At 40.4% G+C, this 24,850-nt stretch overlaps 1 protein-coding gene across 2 annotated transcripts in view; it reads right to left on the reverse strand.

Annotated features, from left to right (window-relative positions):
* Positions 1 to 23,646, reverse strand: part of ABCB1 (ATP binding cassette subfamily B member 1) — a 91,003-nt gene extending 67,357 nt beyond the window's left edge. The window contains exons 1-4 of one of the 2 annotated variants that reach the window (XM_010587292.3): positions 23,517 to 23,646; positions 22,939 to 23,003; positions 18,436 to 18,487; positions 2,759 to 2,915 (exon numbers count right to left, since the gene is read on the reverse strand). In XM_010587292.3, coding sequence (XP_010585594.1) covers positions 2,759 to 2,915; positions 18,436 to 18,487; positions 22,939 to 22,997 — 268 coding nt within the window. In that variant the 5' untranslated portion in view covers positions 22,998 to 23,003; positions 23,517 to 23,646. Of the gene's footprint in view, positions 1 to 2,758; positions 2,916 to 18,435; positions 18,488 to 22,938; positions 23,220 to 23,516 lie in introns of those variants that run through there. The other variant, XM_064289948.1, reaches the window with a different exon arrangement.
* Between the last annotated feature and the right edge of the window lie 1,204 nt (positions 23,647 to 24,850).

The following is a 24,850-nucleotide window of genomic DNA, read 5'->3' on the forward strand; positions in this document are numbered from 1 at the left end:
GCTTTTTTCATTCTTGTTGATGATTTGTACATCTTCAATAAAGAAATGTCTATTCAAGTCCTTTGCCTATTTTTTAATTGGGTTGCGTCACGGATTGAACTGTGTCCCCCCAGCATATGTGCCAACTTGGTTCGGCCATGATTCCCAGTATTGTGTGGTTGTCCTCCATTTTGTGACAGTAATTGTATTTTAAAGAGGATTAGGGTAGGACTGTAACAGGTCACATACCTAATCCAAAGTAAAGGGAGTTTCCCTAGGATGTGGCCTGCACCACCTTTTATCCCTCAAGAGATAAAAGGAAAGGGAAGCCAGCAGAGGTGAGGGGACCTCATACCACCAAGAAAGCAGTGCTAGGAGCAGAGCACATCCTTTGGACCCTGGGTCCCTGCGCAGAGAGGCTCCTAGTCTGGGAGAAAATTGACAATAAGGCTGACAAAGAGAAAAAGCCTTCCCCTGGAGCTGATGCCCTGAATTTGGACTTTTAGCCTGCTTTATTGTGAAGAAATAAATTTCTCTTTGTTAAAGCCATCCACTTGTGATATTTCTGTTACAGCAGCACTAGATAATTAAGATACGTCATTTATCTATTTCTTGTTGAGTTGTAGGAGTTCTTTATATATTCTGGATAAACTCTGAATATATAAAGAACTGAATACATGTAACCCATTGCCAGCGAGTTGCTTGCAACTCGTAGAGACCCTGTCAGACAGAGTAGAACTGCCTCATATGGTTTCCAAGGAGCGGCTGGTGAATTCAAGTTGTCAGTCTTTTGGTTAGCAGCTGAGTTCTTAACCATTGTACCACTAGGGCTCCTGAATACATGTATCTAAATAGATTGATAGATGAGACAGACCGATAGATGAGACAGACCAAGAGACAGGTGAGATGACAGAGAGAGGGAGGGAGAGATAAAAAAAAGAAACGCATTGCTGTTGATTTGTTTCTGACTCATAACAACCCTGCAGGACAGAGTAGAACTGCCCCATAGGGTTTCCAAGGCTGTAAATTTTTATAAAAGCAGACTGCCACATCTTTTCTCCCGTAGAGCAGCTGGTGGGTTCAAACCACTGACCTTTTGGTTAGTAGCTGAATATTTAATCACTGTACCACCAGGGCTCCTCAAATATATATAACTGAATATATAAATCCTGAATATATGAAAAAGTGAATACATATATCTGAATATATAAATATAAATATATATATATATATATAACTGAACATATGAAGAACAGCTACAACTCAACAAGGAAAACACAATCCAGTCAAAAAATGGGCAAAGGACTTGAACACTTTTCCAAAGAAAGTGTACAAAAGGCCAACAAGTACATGAATGAAAAGAGAATTCTTTTTTTTTTTTTTTTTTAATTAAAAAAGACATTTTGGGCAATTGAAGAAATCTGAATATGAACACAGGGTTGGATGGTGACATCATTAGTCATAAGGGAAATGCAAATTAAAACCACAATGAGATACTTCTCCATACCCACAGGATGGTTATTATTAAAAAACCTAGAAAACACAAGTGTTGGTGAGGATGTGGAGAAATTGGAGTCCTCCTCCATTGCTGGCGGGAATGTAAAGTGGTACAGTCACTGCCGAGAACAATTTAGCATTTCCTCAAAAAGTTAAATGCAGAATTACCATAAAAAAAAAAAATGACCCAGCAATTCCACTTATAGGTATATGCCCAAAAGAACTGAAAACAAAGACTCAAACAAATACTTGTATGCCAAGTTCATTGCAGCAAGATTCACAATAGCCAATAAGTGGAAACAACCCAAGTGTCTATCAACAGGTGAACCGATAAATAAAATGTGGCATATACATACAATGGAATATTATTCAACCAGAAAAAGGAATGAAGTTCTAATATGTGTTACAACATGGATAAACCTTGAAAACATTATGCAAAAGGAAAAAGCCATACACAAAAGGACAAATACTGTATGACTCCATTTACATGAAATATCTAGAATAAGCAAATTCTTTTTTTTTTAAGCAAATTCATAGAGAGAGAGTTGATTAGCCATTACCAGGGGAAGAGGGAAGAGGAGATAGAGAGTATTGCTTAATGGGTACAAAGTTTCTGTTTGGGGTGACAGTATTGATGATGGTTATACAACACTGTAAATTAATTAAAGTCACTGAATTGTACACTTAAAAGTGGCAAAAACGGCAATTTTTATGTTAAATGTGTTTTATCACAATTTTTAAAAACAGCACTAAAAAAAGAATCTAATCACAGTTCTCACACTGCTCTTGGTTACATCTTTCTAGTCCTTTTTAATCTAGGTAGGTGGCACTAACCCCTATTAACTTTTTTTGAAGTCCTCCATAAGTCTTTCTCTACTGAATTCCCGTTACCCTCCATCATAATCCCTCTACCACAAGCATATCAGCCTGCTTCCATTTCTTTGTTGTTCACCTCCTCCCTTTTTAAATGCCTTCTGCCCTTTCTCTTTTCATAGGTGATTGCTACTTACCATTCAAGGTCCAAATTAAGTTCCTACAGCTGTTCCTAAAGTTTTATGGAATAGTTCTGACTTCATAGAACTCTCTTTCTGTGCATCTGCAGCTACACTTCCATCCTGTACTGTAATGCAGACTCACTAAAAACGTGAACTATGGCTCATACCCCTCCATTTCCTATAGCACTGAACGTACTAATGACTATTTAGTAAGGGCTCATCAAACATTTAGTGATTGTTTTTTTTCCTAAGGTTCCAATAAAGTCAGTACCACAAAAAATACTTACTTAGATTAGCGGTACTTCCTAAACTTCCTAGGTTTGCAAAGCTATCCGTCATGTCTCCAAAAACCAACATCATGAGGGGAAGTGCAGCTCCGTGGATGATGGCGGCCAAAGTCCCCAGCAACATATACAACTTATCAAGCCAATTCGAATAGCGAAACTAAAAAAAAAAAGACAAAAAAAAAAAAAGTAGTGAATAGGAACAAGTAACAGTTTCAAGGATGGTTTTTGCTCTACCTTCAAAATATATACAAAATCCAAACATTTTTCCGATTATCGCCTTGGCCGAGCTGCCATCTTTCTTTGCCATACAATTGCAATAGCCTAATTAGGAATGGACACTTGATTCTTCTACTGAGTTCTGACCTATTTCTTCATATTGAATTCAATGTCTTCTTTTCTTACATATGAGGTTTGAATAAGAGAAATGGGACATTCTGGGTAGCTTGGTCATCTAGTGCTGCTATAACAAAAATACCACAAGTGGGGACGGCTTTAACAAAGAGAAATTTATTTTCTCACAGTCTAGTTAAAAAAAAAAAAATTTTTTTTTTTTTAGTAGGCTAGAACTCCAAATTCAGGGCATCACCTCCAAGTGAAGGTTTTCTCTCTCTGTCGGCTCTGGAGGAAGGTCTTTTTTGTCAATCTTCCTCTGGACTAAGAGCTTCTCTGCACAGGAACCCTGGGTCTCTGCTCCCATTGCTTCTTTCTTGGTAGTATGAGGTTCCCAACTCTCTGCTTGCTTCCCTTTCCTTTGATCTCTTGTAAGACAAAAGGTGGTGCAGGCCACACCCTAGGGAAACTCCCTTTACATTGGATCAGGGATGTGACCTGGGTGAGGGTGGTGTTACAATCCCACCCTAATCCTCCTTAACATAAAATTACAGTTACAAAATGGAACACAACCACACAATACTGGGAATCATGGCCTAACACATTTTGGGGGGGACATAATTCAGTCCATGACATGGGGTAGTAAGCCTTTCATTGGACTAAAACAGAAATAAAATATTATTGCTCCTGTTTTTAATATAAAATAGAAGTCATTTTTTATCTCATGGAAAAAAATCTTGATTGCCAAAAACACCTCTGAGGAAATCACTGAACAAAGATGCTTTATTTCTTTAAGAAGGTGGTTTGGGTCAAAAATCTACTGCATGATAGAATTAGCATAGATGTAAAATTATTTTAATGGAATTAGTCTTCAATAATAAAAAGGAAGATAAAGGTGATAAGTTAGATGCATGCTTCTCAAGGAAGATTTTTCCTGAGAAGATAGAACGTGGCTATAATGAATGACAACTGCAGATCTGCATGAACACTTCTTCCATTGTAGGTAAATCACAGCAAGCAAAGAAAAACTTCTCTGGAGCCAAAAAGTGATGAGAAGGTAACACAGAGGAGTGGGCTTGGGGCTCTGTGACAGGCTCATCTGGAAGCACTTAATGCTTTTCCTATGTAACTCAAAGAACTAGTTAAAGATTGAAAAAAAAGCAAAATGAAAGATAACAAAAGCTGAAGCAGGATGAAGCCAGCAGTGGCAATCTGTAGATAAACCCCAAGCCAGGTGGTTGTCATGTGGATGCACAATGTAGACACAGGCATCAAGTTTGTAATCCAGGGAGGAAATATGGATAAGAAGTCATAGGGAATATAAACCAAAACAAGATCAGGGATCAGCCAACATATGAGAGACAGCAACAGAAAAAGCAAGGTTTTCACACTTGTATATAGTTTTCCGAGGAGGCAGAAACTAATCTTAAAAGTTAGTTAACAAGGAATTTACAGTAATTATAAGTACTGAATTGACAAGTAAAGAAATAAAGAGCGGAACAGCTCCTGGCAGTCGTGAAAAAACCCAAAAACCAAACCCACTGTCGTCCAGTCAGTTCTGACTCACAGCAACCCTGTAGGACAGAACAGAACTGCCCTATAGTGTTTCCAAGGCTATGAACACAGCCACATCTTTCTCCAGCAGAGGGACCTTTCCCTAAGCAGCCAAGTACTTTAACCACTGTGCCACCAGGGCTCCACATGTACTAATAATGAAAGGTAGTCGTTAAAGTAGGAGAGAAAAAACCAACACACGAAATGATTACTGGAAGCTGAAGTTCGGTGTTAGAAGAATACCTATTGCATACTTTTAAAAAGAAGACCAGTTGCCATGGAATTGGTTCTGACTTATGGTGACCCCGTGTGTGTCAGAGTAGAACTGTGCTCCACAGGGTTTTTAATAGATGATTTTTCAGAAGTAGATTACTAGCCCTTTCTTTCAAGGTACCTCTGGGTGGACTCCAACCTCCAACATTTCAGTTAGCAGCTGAGCATGTTAACCATTTATACCATCCAAGGAATTTAATATATTCTTAGCTTTGCATTTAAAATTTTTCTAACTCTAGAAAACATAATTGAGAGAGATTAAATTTCAGGCATTGACATATAATTTCCATAACCTAAAAACATCACTCTTTTTAACAAATGAAAACCTTAAAGAGAGAATGACATTTTTGGCATTTTTTTCATATTTCACTGAAACACGGGCCGAATTCCACTACTAAGTACTCTGTCTTAACTAAGCATTCATTCACTACCACAATAAAGTACAAATGATGGAAGAGATGGAGAAAAAGCCACTTTTCTCTTACAGACATCACGAAAACAGGCAAAATATCAAATTCCTCAGCAGAGGAAGAGAGTTGGCATGCAGAAATTTCTCTCTTTACCACTACCACAGTCCATCTTACCTCCAGAACTAACCACTGGCCATCATAAAAGCAAGCAGGTCATGAATACAAACATTTACTGAATGCCTGCTAGAAGCCAAAGATAAACACCGAAGATATAATCCCTGCCTTCAGAGAGCTTACACAGAAGGCAAAGCAAAAGTATATACAATATACTATATGCTATGAGAGCATACTGTACAGAGTATACACAAAATTTAGCAAATGGTCATTCCCATCTGTAAAAACAGTGTGGTGGGGGTGTCTGACCTCCTCTAACGTCACAAGGAGGGAGGAGAATCAAGATTAACAGCCCATGATTGATTGCTATGCGGTGGAGGTCAGACATACTTCTCTAATGTTTTTACTAATTCTGATACTGTGTCTCACGCAGCATGCTCTACTACTCTGCTGGATTTGATAACTCGTTGCAATGGCCACACAGAACTCACAGACCATATTCACAGTTACAGGGTTTTAGGTTCAGGAACACTCAGGATACAGTTCTTCAGTCAGGACAACCTCTTCTCAGCCATGCCCACAGACACACCTCTCTCTGGCTCCTCAGCCCACCCTCTGCCCTTCTCAGGCAAGTGTTAAAAAAGCTCTTCTGGCTCTGCCGATAAGTGTCCGGAGGTACCCCATTCCCCCAGTAAGTCCCTGTCAGTATTCCTGCTCCGCGGGCAAGGACGTCCACCACGCCATCTCCTGCCAATCTCCTGGTTCTGCTGCTGCCATTTCTCTGCCACCGCTTCTCACCATCTCCAATGTTACCTCTCTCCCTCTATGTCCTGGTCCTCTGCTGTCTCTCTCTGTCTTCCATGTTATAGCTCCTCTCTCAATCTCCTGGTTCCAGGAGCTTCTCGGCACAAGGATCCCAGGTCCAATGGATGCACTCCAATCCTGGCTCTTTTTCCTTGGTGGTGGTGCTGTGATTCTCCCTTCCTGCCCCTGGGATGGCTTGTTTCAAGCATAGCGGGATGGCAAAACTGACTAATCCCCTTGTTAGGGTTTCATACATTTTATTTGCATGATCCCATCCCCACAAGGATGCCATGCACCTTATTTACATTATTAGCAAGCTATCCAATCCCCCTGGTGGGCCAGAAGTACCTTATTTACATAGCACCACCTAGTTATTTGGTGGGAGTTACAAAAACTATGGTTATAAGGCCATATTAAGTAATTCACTGTACTGCAGGCCACGCCCTGGCTCTTCTAGCAATTCACCCTTTTATACTTGAAGCATTAACTTCCCCCTCCCAATCATTTTACTAGTCTAGAACAGTCATTAACAATTAGTCCTCCAGTAGGGCAAAGAGTTCTCAAGGTGAGATTACTCAGACATCAGCCACTCAGGTCTGCTGCAGGTGTTTATCTGATCTGGTCAGCTACTCCAAAAGTCACTTCAGCTTCACCTTTTTTCGGCCTCTGATAAAAATTAACTGAGAGAAGATTATTCCCTTGCTCTGAGCTTCATGAGGTATCAGCAGAGCAAAACTTCTAAGGGATTTTAGGTTTGGCTACTGCAGTCTAGTCTAGCAGTGCCTCTCCCTTACTCTTTTATAGTTATAGTTTATACAATTAGAGTTTTTACAATGACAATTAACTGTCAAAAATAATTACTCATAGTTGAATCATATAATTGTATCAGCATCTTCCCCAGACCCATTAGGAAAAGAGGAAACTATTCAGTAAGGATTCTCCCTTGTCCCCTCATTTTGAGTGTAAGCACATCCACAAGTGTATGTAACCCAATCACTTTGTGACTTTATCTCATGTTTTAGACATCCAATGTTTAAATTGCCCATCCTAATCAAACCATGTACCTTATTTACTCTGAGGAAATAAACATGTTCCTTGATGTAAAGAGTTTTCTGTTTCAGTTGGAACTTTGAGGATCTACATCCATAATTAAAGTCCAGTCCAGAGCAAGCGATCAAACTGCAGCAACCTACACTTGTTCACAGTGTCAAACATCTTTCTTTTCATTTGGTCAGGTTCTGGTCAGCTCATCCCTAGCCATCCAAGTCAGGTCACAACAGGTATCAGTTGAAGGCTTAGGAGTTCACACACACTTCCCTCCACTTCAGAACAGCCAGCCCCTTCTCTCGCTCTCTCATCCTTAGTCCCCACAGGCTAGGTCAATGGGCACCAATCATAAACTCAGGAGTCCACACAACTCCCTGTACTTCTAACCAGCCAGCCATTTCTCTCTCTCTCTCTCTCATCCTTAGCCCCCATGGGCTAGGTCAACAGGTGCCAATAGAACATGTCCAAACTTATTCCATCTCTTCATTGCTGCACTTCTACTTTCACTCATTGAGTGGATCCAGGTGGTCACCACAAGTGAGCATGCCAAGCTGTTGTCTACTCATCCAAAAACCAAAACCAAACCCAATGCTGTTGAGTCGATTCTGACTCATAGCGACCCTGTAGGACAGGGTAGAATTGTCCCATAGAGTTTCCAAGGAGCACCTGGCGGATTCAAACTGCCAATCCTTTGGTTAGCAGCCATAGCACTTAACCACTATGCCACCAGGGTTTCCATCTATTCATCAGCTCCCTTTAACTTCCAATCCTGGAAAGGTGTTCTTTTGAGGGGCACTGACGTTTCCTGCCTCCATGCACCCAAAGGCAAACTCCTTGCTTGCTCGAAATTCCCAAAGAGTCATTCTTTTCTCTGCAGGTCCTTACTTCAAATGCAAATTTTCTGTTATCTCAGCAGTTCTGGGTGGGGATGCATGTCTTTTCAAATGCAAATTTCATGACTCCAAAGGGTTATGGTGGGGCTTAGGAAGGCACAGGGCTCCCCAAAACTACTGCATTTAAATGAACAGCCTGTGTTTCTTTCAGGCAAATCCTAGTTCCCCTTTCGGCATACCCTATCAAGTACTGGGTGAAGGCAGAGTTACACTTTGTTATCCATAATACCCAATATTCATTTCTATCATACATTTATATCTGCTTTACAACACTAAGGTAGGAGAAACATTCAGTATCCATAGTACATTCAAATAAACACACAACCTTTTTAAAAAATATTCCAGTTTCATCTTCTCCACTCCACTATCTTCCCATTTATATGCACATGGTCTCAGGCACCCGGCTGGGTAGAACCAGTAGACCTTGGCCTCATATCAGTCATCTCATTTAATTAACACAGCTTTTACCCCAGGCCACTCCAGATGCAGCTTTTCTCCCTCAACCATAGCATAAAATCTCTTATATTCCTTTCAGCCATTACAGATAATAACAATTAAAAAAATCATCTAAGAATCAAAAGTTTCACTTCCCACACCCCTTCATTCTGTCTTTCACAATATCCCATTATTCTGTGAGTCTGGCGCCATTGCAACAAATCCCACTTCTGACATCAACTGTAAGAATGGCAAGGCAAGGGTGTCCGACCTCCTCTAACTTCACGAGCTCAAGGCTGACTACCATATGTTAGAGGTGAGACATACTTCCTCTCTAATTTTTTTTTTTTTACTAATTCTGACTTCAACTGCCCTTCCCACAGCACTCTCTACTTCCCTGCTGGGTTCAATAATTCATTGCAATGGCCACACAGAACTCACAGACCATATTCACAATTATGGGGTTTATTACGGAATAACAAGTTACAGTTCAGGTTCAGGAATGCTCAAGATACAGTTTTTCAATCAGAACAGCCTCTTCTCAGTCATGCCTGCAGGTACACCTCCCTCTGGCTCCTTGGCTCTTTTAGCTCTGCCTGGAAGCATCCCATTCCAACACTAAGTCTCTTGTCCGAAGGCACTCGGCTTTCTCGCTCCATGGGCCAGGAAGCCCACCAAGCCATCTCGTGCTGATTTCCTGGTTCTGTTGCCACCATTTCTCTGCCACTGCTTCTTGCCATCTCCAGTGTTACCCTTCTCCCTCTATGTCCTGGTTCTGCTGCTTCTCTGTCTTCCATATTACAGCTCCTCCCTCAGTCTCCTGGTTCCAGAAGCTTCTCAGCACAGGGATCCCGGGTCCAAAGGATGCACTCCAATCCTGGCTCTTCTTTCTCAGTGGGGGTAGTTAGATTTCTCCCTTCACACCTCTGGGATAGCTCATTTTAAGCCTGGCAGGATAGCAAAACTGAGCAATCCCCTTGTCACGGTTTTATACATTTTATTTGCATAGTTCCACCCCCACAAGGGTGCCATGCACCTTATTTACATTATTAGCAAGTTATCCAATCCCCTTGGCGGGCCACAAGCACCTCATTTGCATAGCCCCACCCAGGCATTTGGTGGAAGTTACAAAGACTTTGGCTAGAAAGGCCATAATTAAGTAAATTCACTGCACCACACCATCTTTGTTGAAAACTTTCATAAAGGTTATGCTTCACTCCAGCTTTAAAAATAAATGAAGTGTTTAGAAGCAAGAAGGAAAGCATTCCAGACAGAAATACAGTGCAAGCAGAGACAGGAAAGAGGATATACTTAGAGAAAACTGAGGTCTCTCAAGCTTGGTGTGTAAGGTGTGTAAGCAGCAAAAAAAAGCTGAATGACTGATTTTTTTTTTAAATGTAATTGGGAAATTTTGAATATGAACTGACCATTAGAAATAGTAAGGAATAATGGTTCACTTTGTTATATATGATAATCACAGTATGTTTTGTAGGAAAACGTTTCATAGGAAATTTTTTGAGAGATGTAAACTGAGGTAGTTAAGTGTGAAACATCATGAAATCTAAAATTTCATATGAAACATATATGGAAAAATGTTAACAACTATTAGATATAGATGGCAGGGGGTTGAACTGGAATAAACTGGGACAAAACTCTGGTATTCAGGAGAAATATCACCGAAGGCAGTGTGTCCCAGTGACAGGTAGAGACAGCTGGTTTAGACTGGCTGGTCAGGGAGGGTCTCTTTTAGAAGGTAATATCGAAGCTAAGACCTCAATAACAGGAAGGATACAGCAAATCATCTAAAGATCTGGGGACAGAGTATTCCAGGCAGAAGAAAGAGCAAATACAAAGATCTTGGGATAGACATACACTTGGCATGCCTTAAGGACCAGATATAATGGTCACTATGGCAAGAGCAGAGTAAGGGAGATTTGTTTGCAGTGAAGTCGCAGATGAGACAGATCAGATTATGTGCAGTCCTTTATAGCCACTGGAAGAAATTGGATTTTATTCTAAATGTCCCATTTAAGTGAAAAGGAAAGGCACCGGAACATTTTAAGGAAGGGACTGAGGTGATATGATGTGGCTGAAATGGGGAGAATAATTTTTAGAAGTGCAAAATTGGAGGAGGGAGATTAGGAGGAAAAAATTGTTTGAGAGAGTAAAGCTTTGATGAGATGTGGAAGGCAGGATAATGCGCCCCCACCCCCCAGCCCCAAAAATGTCTGCATACTAATCTGCAACACCAGTGATTATTTCCTTACACAATAAAAGTGACTTGCAGGTGTTAATAGATTAAGGATCTTGAGAGGGGCATAGTAGCCTGGATTATCCAAGTGGATCCAATGTAATATAATCACAAGGGTCCTTACAAGACAGGCAAGAGAATCAAAGTCAGTAAGAGATGTGATAACTGAAGCAAGAGGTTGGCATGATGTAAGGAAAGGGCCATGACTCAAAGAATGCAGGCAGCCTCTAGAAGCTGAAGAAGGCAAAGACACAGATTCTCCCCTTGAAGCCTCCAGAAAGAGCATAGCCTTGCTGACACTTTGAATTTAAATTTCTGATTCCAAGAACTAAGAGAGGATAAATTTGCTTTGTTTTAAGCTGCTAAGTTTGTGGTAATTTATTATAGAAGCAATGGATATTAACACACGAGGTCAAAAAATATGGATAATAATGGAATGGCAAGGCTAGAAGGAATCAGATGTTGTGGTCAGAGACTGACGCATTTGTGTTTATGACTTCATAGATGGATTCCACCCAAATGATAAGTCCAAGGCCCTTGTCTACAAGTATAATTTACTAAAGTGGAGTATGGGTGACGGTTTTTGGAACTGAAGCGGTCAAAGAATGTTAAAGCTAGAATGGCAAATAGGTCATTTATAAGGTTACCAAAATACTCAGAAGAATACTGAGAACATAGGTGAGTGAAATAGAAGCAATCAAATGCCAAACTTCTCAATGAAGGAGTAACTAGAAATTGTTAGGATACCACTGGAAATGGATTGAAAGTAGTATCGCTATTAAGAATGAAACTCAGTTGTAAAAGAAGCTTTGCATGAGGATCAATAAACAATTGGAAATGGCTGTGTGAAGCTACAGGGAGGTCAACACCATCACCAACTACTAGGATGAGTGTTTGAGGAACTCTTAAGTTCACAGGCAAAGGTGACACAAAACCAAAAACCAAACCCAGTGCCGTCGAGTCGATTCCAACTCATAGCAACCCTATAGGACAGAGCAGAACTGCCCCATAGAGTTTCCAAGGAGCGCCTGGCGGATTCGAACTGCTGAGCTTTTGGTTAGCAGCCGTAGCACTTAACCACTACACCACCAGGGTTTCCAAGGTGACACAAGAAAAAGCCAGAAAGGGAAGGAAAGTCAACACACAGTGATATTACTGATGCAAAAAGAAGAATATGGTGAACAGTTATCAAGTGCTGCTCAAAGGTCAAGATAGCATTAAAAAATGTCCACTGAATTTAGTGTGTGGGAGGACAGAAGTCAAATTACAATAGGTTGAGAATTGATTGCAAAGTGACACCAAAACAGAACGCAAAGACCACTCTGGTATGTGAAGGGAGCTAGAGGAGGATGGTTCTAAGGAAAAAGTTAGAGGAAGATGCTTGATGTATAAATGCCAGTGGGAAGGATCCAGCTGAGAGGGAGAGAGTGAAGACACAGAAGATAGAAAGGGTCATAATAATGTAAGGTCCTTCAGAAGGAATAGGAGATGGGAACCAAAGTAAAAGTTGGTGATTAGTTTTAAGAACATGATGCTTCTTCTATTGTAACAGGAGGAAAGGAAGAGGGTGCTGATTCAGATACAGGTATGTTTGTAGATTTGGTAGAGAAGAGTTGAGGAACTTGTAGTCTGGTGGCTGACATTCTGTTTGTAAAATAAACAGAGAGGTGGGTGGAAGGGCTGAAGTGGGTCGGAGAGGGGGAGTGCAAAGAAGACTTGAAAAGAGCAGAGCTTTGACATAGTGAGAAGAGCAATAGTGGGATTTCTATGCAGGCTACACATAGTGTGAGATTTTCACCAGCACCAGTCAGATATGGGGGTGCAGGCACGAAGAAAGCAGAATGAAGGGTTTCTATGGGCTGCATGTGACAGATGTCAGGTGAAAGGAAGTTTACAGTTTACAGTTTGGACAAGTGAATAACTAAACTGATGTTCATAACTCTAAGCTCAAAAAGAAAGGTAATGAAGACAGGAAGGGGGTGGTGGGAAATAGATGGGTCAGTGGACTGAAGATCCCAGAGAGAATAATGTGCAGATAAAAAGGAGATGCTAGTTACAGAGCTGGCAGCTTGAATTAGTCACTTTGAAGGTGGAACAGTTTCAAGTAACAACAAAATCCAGGATGTGAACATGGGAGTTGGATGGCTGCAGTCAAAGGAAAGAAGAGATCACTGAAGGTCACATAACCGTAAAAGTCACACAAAATGATAGGAGTACCAGGGGTAAAAAGGGAGAGTGAGCCAGGTGGCAAAGACTTCAATGACTGGCGAATGACAAGGTGCTCAGAAGATAATGGATTCAGAAAGGACTCTTTAAATCCAGCAGATAACACTTTAACTGAACTATCATACATGATAAAATCTGTTAAAAGTTCTGGCTCCAGAAAAGGCGGGTCTGGACAAAATCCTGTGCCTGCCTCCTTACTGGAAACCCTAGTGGTGTAGCGGTTAAGAGCTATGGCTGCTAACCAAAAGGTCAGCAGTTCAAATCCACCAGGCGCTCCTTGGAAACTCTATGGGGCAGTTCTACTCTGTCCTATAGGGTCGCTGTGAGTCAAAATCCACTCGCAGGCAACAGGTTTGGTTTGGGTTTTTTTTTTTTTTTTTTGGCCCCCTTACTAAGCTATGTGATTCTGTGACTTTGAATACATTTTTTACCTTCTCTGAGTCTGTTTCTTCAACTGGCTAACACAAGTTTCTATGTCATAACTATTGGATTAAATTAAATAATATATATGAAGTGCTTAGGTAACCCTGGTGATGTAGTGGTTAAGTGCTATGGTTGCTAACCAAAGGGTCGGCAGTTCGAATCCACCAGGCGCTCCTTGGAAACTCTACGGGGCAGTTCTACTCTGTCCTATAGGGTCGCTAGGAGTCAGAGCCGACTCGACGGCACTGGGTTTGGTTTGGTTTTTTGGACATGAAGTGCTTAACAAATGCCTGACACTGAAGAAGCACTTAACATTGCCAACTATTATTTAGAAAAGAATTAACGTTTAAGTAAGATACATAAAGTAGAAAGCTCAAAGTCACATCTGCAGACAAGAATGTATAATCTTTAAGGAGTACATCTCATGCAAGAACTGCAACCCAACTTATTTTTCCTGCCCTTATTTTCCATTTGTCCCATTTCCTCAGTTGCTTTAGATTGTATTGTATTTTTATTTCTGGAAGGTATCTCAAATGTTGAATCGTGGCCTATTACGAATAAAGGTAAGATAAATTTTTGAATCTATTCTTTATCTGTTTTTCAATACTTTCTCAAGACTGATAGCAAGACTCATAGTAGAAATAAGTTAGTAGACACGGGGTTTTGTCTTAGCCTAACAGGCAGCACCAACAGCATCACTTTATTGCTAAATTTCCTGAATTTATAGTGTGCGTGTGTATAGGTTTATATACAAGTTCAGAGTTTTCTATGTCAACTTTTCAGGAAAAAGACACAAGGAAAAGCCACACCAGTAGTATAGCACTGCCTCAAAAGACTTAGAATATCTCCCCTCGATGTCATCCTGAGCACTGTGATTTAGAACATGGACTGTTTGAATCCTTGCCTTCCTGTGTGTCCCTGGGCAAGTTAACATGCCTGACTTCAGTTTCTGCATCTGGAAAACTGGAATGAAAATAGTACCTATCTCAAAGGAAGTTGTAAGAATTAATTTAGTATGTATATATGTGTGGGAAACTCTGGTGGCGTAGTGGTTAAGTGCTATGGCTGCTAACCAAAGGGTCGGCAGTTCAAGTCCGCCAGGAGCTCCTTGGAAGCTCTATGGGGCAGCTCTACTCTGTGCTATAGGGTCGCTATGAGTCGGAATCGACTCAACGGCACTGGGTTTGGTTTTTAGTTTGGTATATGTGTGATGCGTGTATGTGTTTACACCTGGCACATGTGCCATATGTATGTTATCACTACCTCACAATTAAACTCCAGATTTTTATTCTTTTGTGACATGTATTATAGTATTGATAATAATATCTCTATGTATTCCCATCCCCACCCCAGTGCCATCGAGTCGATTTTGACTCATAGCGACTCTATAGGACAGAGTAGAACTGCCCCGTAGAGTTTCCAAGGATTGCCTGGCAGATTCGAACTGCCAACCCTTTGGTTAGCAGCCATAGCACTTAACCACTACACCACCATGGTCTCCTCTCTATGTATTAGGCCTATTAAACTTTCAAAAATGTAAGACTCCTGAATATTCCCTAATTTGAACTGCTATTGTTGTTAGTTGCCATCAAGTCATTTTCTACTCCAGCAACCCCATGTGACAGAGAAGAACTTCCCCATATGGTTTTCTTGGCTGTAATCTTTATGGAAGCATTTTGCCAAGTCTTTCTCCTGTAAAGGGGTTGAGTGGGTTCAAACTGCCAACTTTTCAGATAACGGCTAAGCACTGATCTGTTTAAGCCACCAGGGCTCCTTAATTTGAACTAAAAATAATAAAAATTAAACAACAAAGGAGTCCTTGAATAGCACAGTTAAGAGTTCAGCTATTAATTATATAGTTCTGCTGTAACAGAAATACCACAGCGAATAAAATTTACTCCCTCACAGTTTACGAGGCTAGCGGTTCACGAGGCTAGAAGTCTGAATTCAGCTCCAGGGGAAGGCTTTCTCTATCTGTCGGCTCTGGGGGAAGGTCCTTGTCATCAATCTTCCCTTGGTCTAGGAGCTTCTCAGCTCAGGGACCCCAGGTCCAAAGGACATGCTCCTCTCCTGATTCTTCATTCTTGGTGGTAGGAGGTCCCTTCCTCTCTGCTTGATTTTCTTTTATATCTCAAAAGAGACTGACTCAACATGCAACTTAATCTTGTAGATTGAGTCCTCCCTCATTAACATTATAGAGGTTAGAATTTAGAACACATAGGATAATCACATCAGATCACAAAATGGTGGACAATCACACAGTACTGGGAATCATGACCTAGCCAAGTTGATACATGTGTTGGAGGGGCACAATTCAATCCATAACATTCCACCCTTTGGCCCCCCCAAAATTCACACCCTTGCTACATGTAAAAACACATTTACCCCATCATATCATCCCCAAAGTCTTAAATAAACTCTAAGCCCAAATTCCATCCTGGGGCAAAATTCCTCTTCCTCTGTGAAATCTAGAATCCAAGTTATCCGCTTCCGAGGTACAATGGTAGAACATACACAAGATAGATATTTCCATCACCAGTGGGAGAAATTGGAGGGAAAGAAGGGATAAGAGGCACCAAGTAAGTCAGCAGAACACATTACATTAGTTCTCAAGGCTTGAAAATAATCCTCTGTTCTCTGAGACCATTTGGGCAATGGCCCTGCCCTCCAGGCTCTTGGCCACACTCTCCAGATTCTGGGTGAAAGCCCCTTGGCCCTGGACATCAGCTCTGCCTTCCAGTTCCACTGGGATAGCAACTCCACTCCCTCGGATTTGGGGTGCCCCATCCTCCTAATCCATCTGAGTGGCGACCCTACCCCTGGGCCCCAGCAGGCCCCATTCTTCTACCCCTTTGGCATAGCAGCCCTGCTCTCTCAGCAGATCCAGCCCCATCCTGCTGGCCCCTGTGAAAGGCAGCCCCACCCACTGAAACTGAGTTGGTGAAGATCTAATTCTTTGAAACCTAGGAGGCTGTGGCCTCACCCTTTGATGCCCCAGAGGCCGTGGCTGCCTCATTAACATCATAGAGGTCAGGATTTACAACACATAGGATAATCACATCAGATCACAAAAAGGTGGACAACCACACAATACTGGTAATCATGGCCTAGCCAAGCTGATTCACATTTTGGGGGGACACACCTCAATCCATAACAGCTACTAAACAAAAGGTTGGTGGTTTGAATCCACCCAAAGATGCCCTGGGAGAAAGCCTGGCAATCTACTTCTGAATGATCACAGCCATCGAAAACCCTATGAAGGGCAGTTCTACTCTAACATACATGGGGTTGCCATGAGCCAGAATTCACTCGATGGCAAATGGTTTAAACTACAAAGGCAGAAATGTTTTGGTCTCAAAATGACAGAAACGAAATCCAATCTTTGGAACAAATCAAACTTTAAAAATGAAAGCTTCTTTCAATATAAGAACATAAGAATTAAATCTAAAACAAAAACTGTCACTTGGTCACTCAAGTAATCTTTCTGAGAATAAAAGAAGTATATAGTCTCATCTCTCGAAAATTTAAAAGGGAGTAGAGACAGAATAAAAGAAGGCCTGTAGCAGGAGCAGTGCTAGCACAGGAAGATCAGATAAGACAACCACAGAAACCTCAATGTACAGGTTACGTGACTGCTGTTTCCTATCTACAACTATTTTTATATTCACTTCACTAAGATCCATTTTACAAGACAGCATACTCCTCCTCCCCCATTTAAAAATGCTTGGCCTGTCATGACTGAATTATGAAGTGTGCATTGCAGGACTTAATTGATTTAGTAGTCTGCCAGGTTCTAATCTCAACAGTCCATATAATTCTTTACTCTTAGGAAAAAAAAAAAGAGGCAAGGATCCAGTTAGACAGAGGTCATCAACCAGCCACATCTATAAAACCCCTGTCTTATTCCAAGTGTGATTAAAGAAAAATTTCTACAATGAACACCATGCAACTAGGAAATGAGATAAAGAATTATATTGTTATCAAATTTTAGATTTTCATCTATTTGGCCCAGGGAAATAATGGCATGTATAAGTTTAAGTAATAAATAATCCATTGTTAACATCTATCATTATTATTAAGCTGGACAATGAATAAGGAAGACCGAAGAACTGATCCTTTTGAATTATGGTGTTGGTGAAGAATATTGAATATACTATGTTCTGCAAGAAGAACAAATCTGTCTTGAAAAAATTACAACCAGCATGTTCCTTCAGAATGCTCCTTAGGAGCCAGGATGGCAAGACTTTGTCTCACATATTTTGGACATGTTATCAGGAGGGATCAGTTCCTGCAGAAGGACATCATGCTTGGTAAAGTACAGGGGCAGTGAAAAGAGGAAGACCCTCAACGAGATGGACTAACACAGTGGCAGCAACGATGGGCTCAAACGTAAGGATTGTGAGGATGGCAAAGGACCAGGTAGTGTTTTGTTCTGTTGTATGTAGGGGGCCGCCACGAGTTGGAACTGATTTGACTGCATCTATCAACAACATTGTTACGGTTGCCTGGGAGTTTAATCCCAAACCTTCCAAGATTTCAGTCATTTATGACAGGGAACTTTGTCCATCTGTCCTTGTCTGAATTACACTCAATGTGGCTGGTTTCTTCTCTCTAGATGGCTAAGACCATCACTGGGAGAAGTGCTTGAGTAGATAACAGAGCACTGGCAACATAACTAATTATAAGAATATTGAAATCTAACCCTGGAAGGCTAGTTGTTGAGACTCAATCCACATGGCAAGCTGTGGTCGGCATTCCCCTGGAAATAAGCTAAATCAAACCAATTCATTTTGCCTTTCTCTCTCTCCATAACACACTTTCCAAGTAAACGTTGTACCTGATGAAATATCCCTTTTTTAGGTAAAAAGAAGTCAAATTTCCAAAGCATTTTAAATTGTGAATAAATTCAAAACTTACCATGGCAAATGTACTGACAGTTGGTTTCTTTTCTTTCTTCTCATCTTTTTTACTGAAAAATATAGCAACAGAGTTACACCAAACTTTAAAAAGTTACCAAGATAACACAGAGCTTATATTTAATAACAAACAGGATGAAGAAACATACTTACAAGATATTATTCAGTAAAAAATAGATTAATAATAGTATGATACCATTTATGAACTTTAGATATGTTTATATGCATCTCAGAAATCTACATATGTGGTTCTCACTGGGGGTTGGGATTTCTATCAATGCGTTTTTTCCCCTGTGCCTTTGGTATTTCCTGGTTTTCTATGATCAAAACACATAAATACACACACCTTTTGCAATTATAAAAAATACACACTAAAAAAGAGTTATCCTGTTTTTATTCCAATTAGACAGTCATTCATGTTCTCTGAAATCCATCCCTTAAATTATCATCTAATTATAATAGTAGATATTTCTATCTGTCTACTACCTAGATATTATCCGTAATCATTCCCTTTACTAATAGAGAGCAGTGGTCATTAGATGTTGGCCAAAAGAAATTAAATCACTCTCTATGAGCAAATCTAATTTTGAAAGGTTGTCTGGAGCTTTAAATGGACCATTATGCCAATAAATGCAATCCAGAAAAGCTACGGCTGAAAAAGATGTTTTGTAAACCGTCAAAAAGCTGTCGTCAGGCATAAAACTCTTATTTTGAGCCTAGATTCAACTGAATCTAACCCTGTAATCCATGTTTTCCACTATATGTTACTGCCACCTAGGACATGGAAGCAAAGTGACCATAACAAACCAGCCCCCTCATTTGTAATTTTTATATTCATAAAAGAAATCCTATTTCAGAGAAGAATCAGTTTTATACAGATTTTTAAGTTTCAAAGGTAAATTTATCTCTTTCTTTGTTCTGAGAGGTCAGTTGAGGTGAAGAGACTTCTAAAGAAAAAAAAATCCAGAGTTTACCCATATTTGGCTTTAGAGTGATGTCAGATGGACATAAACAGACACAAACACAAACATAAACAGAACTCTTTAGGTTTGGTCCCACCCTATTCCCAGTAAAGACATGGTGTCAGTACCCCTGGAACCAGGATGAGATGAGAAAAATAGCTATAAATAACTGAGTTTTAGCTCTAAGCTTTTTATTTACTATTTATTTCTCTAAAACTGCCTCTACTCTGGGAAGTTAACACGTTCCCACACTGGCTAAGTAGGCGCTTCCCACTCCAGATCGCATTTAACCTAATGACTCTATAAGATGGCACATTTTTGTCCTTTTCTAGAAAAAAAAAATTCAGGTGAGGAAAGTTAACTAATGTGTCCAAGGTCACACACCTAGAACAAAGCCAAGATTTAAACATGGGCCCAACTGCAAAGTCTGTCTCCTGACCACAAAGCTATCTTCAGGCTTCTGTGATACAGCAATGTATGGCACTGCACTTCCACACCAACTCTCACCCCTACGAGGTCATCCACCTTCATCAGCTTGCACCACAGCACTTATAAAATTTGCCCAAATATCATTTCAGTGAAGAACCTTTACAAAGACAGATACTCTAAATGGTACTATTACCCCAGCATTGTACCTCTTAGCAAAGCCACATGTTTCTTTACAATCCCATGTTAGTATAGCTTTAAGAATAGATTAAAATCCCTAGTAATGCGCAGTTTAATGCTTAACTACTTAGTTAAATACTTAACTAAAATTAACTTCTTGCTCAAAAAAAGTCTATAGGCCATAAGAACGAATAGTAAGATGATACACGTAAGGTTTTACAATTTCCTTTACCATTTTATTCTACATACCCTCAATACTTCTTACTTTGAATATCTGTTTATCATAAATATATAGTTCTTTAAGCTATTAAGTTTTAAAAAAGTTAAAAACACAAAGAGGAATATCTATATCCCTCTCTATAATCTTTTCCACCCTATAAACTTTTTTTCTTTTTTGTTTGTATGAAAACTTTCCATTGTCAAAATTTCAAACAAACAAAAAAACTGAAAGAATATTATAAATATCCATACCTAATTCACCCAGATTCAACAACTGTTAACATTTTGGCCATATTTTCTTTATGTACAGAAGCAAGCTTATATTATTATCATTATTATTACATCTAAGAAAATTAATAGCAATTCGATATAATCTAATATTAGATATAATCTAATATGCCACAAATTTTCCAAGTTTTTTTAACAGGGTTTTTTCTTTTTGAACTCTGATATAATTAAGGTTCACACATCACATTTGGTGGTTATGTCTCTTTAATCTAAAAGCACTCCTACTTCTTTGTTGTTTACTACAGTGACTTTTTTAAAGAAACCACAACAGCTGTCTTACAGAATGAACGTTCTGCATCTTGGATTTGCCAGTTTCCTAATGTGTCATTTAACTTCTCCCTCCATTCCTTGTATCTCCTATAAATTGAAAGCTGGGTCCAAAGCTGTGCTGTCCAACAGAGAGTAGCCACTAGTCACATGTGGCTCCTAAGGACTTGAAATGTGACTAATCCAGATTGAAATATACAATATGTATGAAATGCACACCACATTTGAAGACAGTATGAAAAAGGGAATGTAAAATATCTCATCGGTGACCTTTTATGTTGATTATATGTTGAAATGACAATATTTTGGACATACTGGATCCCATAAGATATATTTTAAAATTAATTTCACTTTTTTTTTTAACTTTTTTCATGTTGCTACTATGATATTTAAAATTACAAATGTGGTTCCCATTGTATTAATATTGGGCAGCCAGTTTAGAGGTTTTATTGGACTCAGACTAAATGTTTTTGCAAAAATTCTTCCTGTGTGGTTATCATGTACCTCAAATTGTATCACATGAAGAGTCAGTCAATTAACATTAGGTCATTTCACCATAGATGAGCAATGCCAGGTTTGACCACGTGGTGCTGATGGCAAAATTTCACCATTGTAAATGCATATTTTCGTTTTTTTGTAATTAGTAAGAATTTTAGGAAAAATCTTTGGATACAATCTTTTTGTGAATGGTTTGGTATCCATTGATTATCATTGCCTGAACCAATTGTAACTCTATAGGTTTCAAAATGGTAGCTGGCATTTTCCTGTAAAGAACATTTCTTTATTTTCTCTACTTCTCACACCTCTGTCTCCCTTCTTCTCTCAGAATATTATTTAGGACTCCTGGATTGTTTCGTATTTAATGTTTCACAATTAATTATAGTCATTATTATTTTTTGATGCTCAAAATGTCCCAGACTTGACTAGTGGAAGTCTTTTCAAGCTAGCTCCTGTGTACTTTTGACAACCCCATCTGAAAACTCCACTTCCTTGTTTTCTGGTACCACAAGATAACCCAGGCTTACTTTGTATTTTCCCTGCTCAGACCTGGATGGAATTAGCCATTTCTCTACACGGTTCTGATTCGTTTTAGTGAGGAATGATAAATTAGAAACTAAGATCTGGGCACTAAGTGAGCTCACTGCTAATATCCCTTTCAGTGGACAGAATAACCAAAACAAAACGAAACCCACTGCCGTTGAGTCAATTCTGACTCATAGCGACCCTATGGGACAGAATAGAACTGCCCCACAGGGTTTCCAAGGAGCGCCTGGCAGATTCCAACTGCTGGACCTTTTGGTTAGCAGTGGTAGCACTTAACCACTACACCACCCGGGTTTCGTGGGCAGAATAGAACTATTAAAAAATCTAAGTTCATATTGAAGTTTCCAGTTCCAGTTTAACATTACTTTTTAAACTTTATTTGATTTCCATATTTATTTCTTTTCTCTTACACTGAAAATTTTGGTTTATACGAATATTACTATATTTAGTAGTTTTTTTTAATCTTACAATTTACTACAATGAAGCTACTGAGTGAAGTTTTACATTTCCTGTATAGATCACAACACTTAATCATTTTCCCTATACAGTTACATTACCAATTGCAGGATAACCTTACAGCACCTTGACCTGCCCGTTTGGTACTGGTACTCGAATAATTTTAAAAGCTTCCCTTTTCAGGATTTCTCCTACAAGGGCCAAACATTAATTGCCCGTTAAAAAAATTACCACCTAAACGCACTTTTGGCCTTCTGTCCCATTTGCCATCTACAAACATGCAATGTTTATGTGGCTGTTTTACCAGGTTCAAGGGACTGGACGACCTGTTCAGTAATTCCAAGAGAGTAGTGCCTAAGTGTCAGATGGTTGAGACGTGTGGTCGTTCAACATCACTTGTAAAGGAAATTATAAAACATAGAGAAGGACTTGAGCACTGGCCTGCCTGGGGCCAGAAAGCTATGGAAAATCCTCGCCAAGGAAGGATGCATACGCTGTGCTCAACTCAGCCATGGAACTTCTTTGCTCTAAGCAGGGCAACCTCCTCCCAAGGTTGGCTTTCTTTTCTTAAAATACGATTTTAAATGGGATTATTTCAGAACTAGAAGCTAGAAACAAATCTCTCAAGTCACGTAAACTATAAAAGTAAAACAAACTAGTACCTTTTTTTGTTCAGTTTCAACTTCCCTGCTCTTCCGATGCGGACCTGGTCAGCATCCATTGCGTCCTGGAGAGAAACCACAGACTATTAGCCAGGCACGCGATCCAAAGGAGCCGGGGGCGAGGCTGGCCTTTACTCCTCCACGGAACTTGGCAAGCCGGAAGCCATTGCTGGGCTGTCGCCCTGATGTTCCAGCTGCTCCAACCGTGCTGATCTCCCTCAAAAGCTGCCTGCGCTCGGGGCCTGCAGCCTCCCCACGCAGGCAAAGTTGGAGAGCGGCGGCGTGTTGTGCCGGTCGCCACCGCAGCTCTCCCTCTTGCTTCCCATAGCCGCACGCGATGTTTCCTGTCGGAGACCGGTTCTCTCGCCCTGCTCGCTCTGCGCCCTCCAGAGAGGACGATTCAAATTCGCGTGGCTAGTGCCTAATACTGTGGGCCGAAGGGTGCTCTAGAAGCTCCCCGAGTGACCCTGGGTCTCAACTCACTTGGCCCCCATTGATCTGCCGATGGGAAATCTAATCCCCAGAAGCCCTTCTCTCCGTGGGTTATCAAGCTGGTCTCCAACCTCCCGCACCCCTACCTTGGGCTTTCCCTGGGAACGTCCTTGAAAACGTAGATTTTCGTGGAAGAGACTTGAATTTTAGCGGACCCGGCGGATACGAACAGCGGCCTGGAGGAGTCGCTGCTCAAATGCGCCCGGCTTCCTGTAGGGAAGGGAGTGAGGGGAGGACAGTAGGAAGGGGGTGGTGCACAGCCAACACCCCGGCGCTGTCTTGTACAGCTGACCATCCCAACCACGCAGGATTGCTCCCGGGCTGGTCGGCTTTGATTGAATATTGATTGTAAGAGAAGTTGCGAAACAGGATATCCAAGAAGAATGCCCTTGCTTCCGTCGCCTCTCGCCGACGCACGGTGAGCTGGCTGGCTGTTTATTGGGATCATCAGGGACACAAATACTTACAGACTTGGCTCCACATGTCCACATAAGTTCCCATATCCATAGACATGTAGCTAGATGATAGGTAGGTAGACAGGTTGATTTAGGAGATAATATTATTGCCTGTCCTTGAGTATAAAGAATGTGATCCAGCTGGAGCTGGGCTCACAAGAACGCGTGACCTGGGCCCTGAGGTATAAAGACAATAGCTAAGACAATATTGGAAAACATCTTTTAGGGAATCTTTCACGTAAACATCACAAAAGACCCACGTACTTTCCACTCTTATTTTTTCTATTGACATGTAGCGAATAGCAAGAATTGTTGGACCAGTGAGGACCCTTCTGACTGTTGTTACTAAAACCTGTACCAATGGTTATTAAGAAAGACATTCAAAACGTAGAACCACGGTGACTTAACAGTTTTTAGCCAATCTGTGAAAAGGTGATGCTTTCAATGGTTTTGCCCATTTGTAATGTTAATATGTACTGATGATTCTGTAAAGTCCCTTGGACTCTGGCAGACATGGCTCTGACAGCATGTTTTTCCATTTTCCCTCTTTTGCTTGTTCTGTAATATTCCTTGGACTCAGGCAGACATGACTCTGGTAGCATGCTTGCCCATCTCCTATTTTTGTCTCTTTGAATGTATGCAGATTAAAACTTTTCTTTTTGTTTTAGTATAACTATGGTGATTTCACCCTAGAACAAGGTAGATAGATAAAACTGGTTCCCTGGGTTTTGAGTAGTTAAGGGAAACCTTCTCTGGCTAGGCATGTATTACAGTTAATAACACAACCTCCGACCTTGCCCATTCTGTAGTTATGAGGTAAACTTCCCTTTCTAGCAGCACCTTTAAAAAGACCAAGTAAAAATTTTCTACAAGCTCCTAAATAGTAGGAAACAAAAAGGAAAAATTTTGAACATGCAAATCGTAATGCAAAATAATGTGTCACTTTAAATGGATATTTCAGCCAT

The sequence above is a fragment of the Loxodonta africana genome, chromosome 8, assembly GCF_030014295.1.
Source record: "Loxodonta africana isolate mLoxAfr1 chromosome 8, mLoxAfr1.hap2, whole genome shotgun sequence".
Taxonomy (NCBI): Eukaryota; Metazoa; Chordata; class Mammalia; order Proboscidea; family Elephantidae; genus Loxodonta; species Loxodonta africana.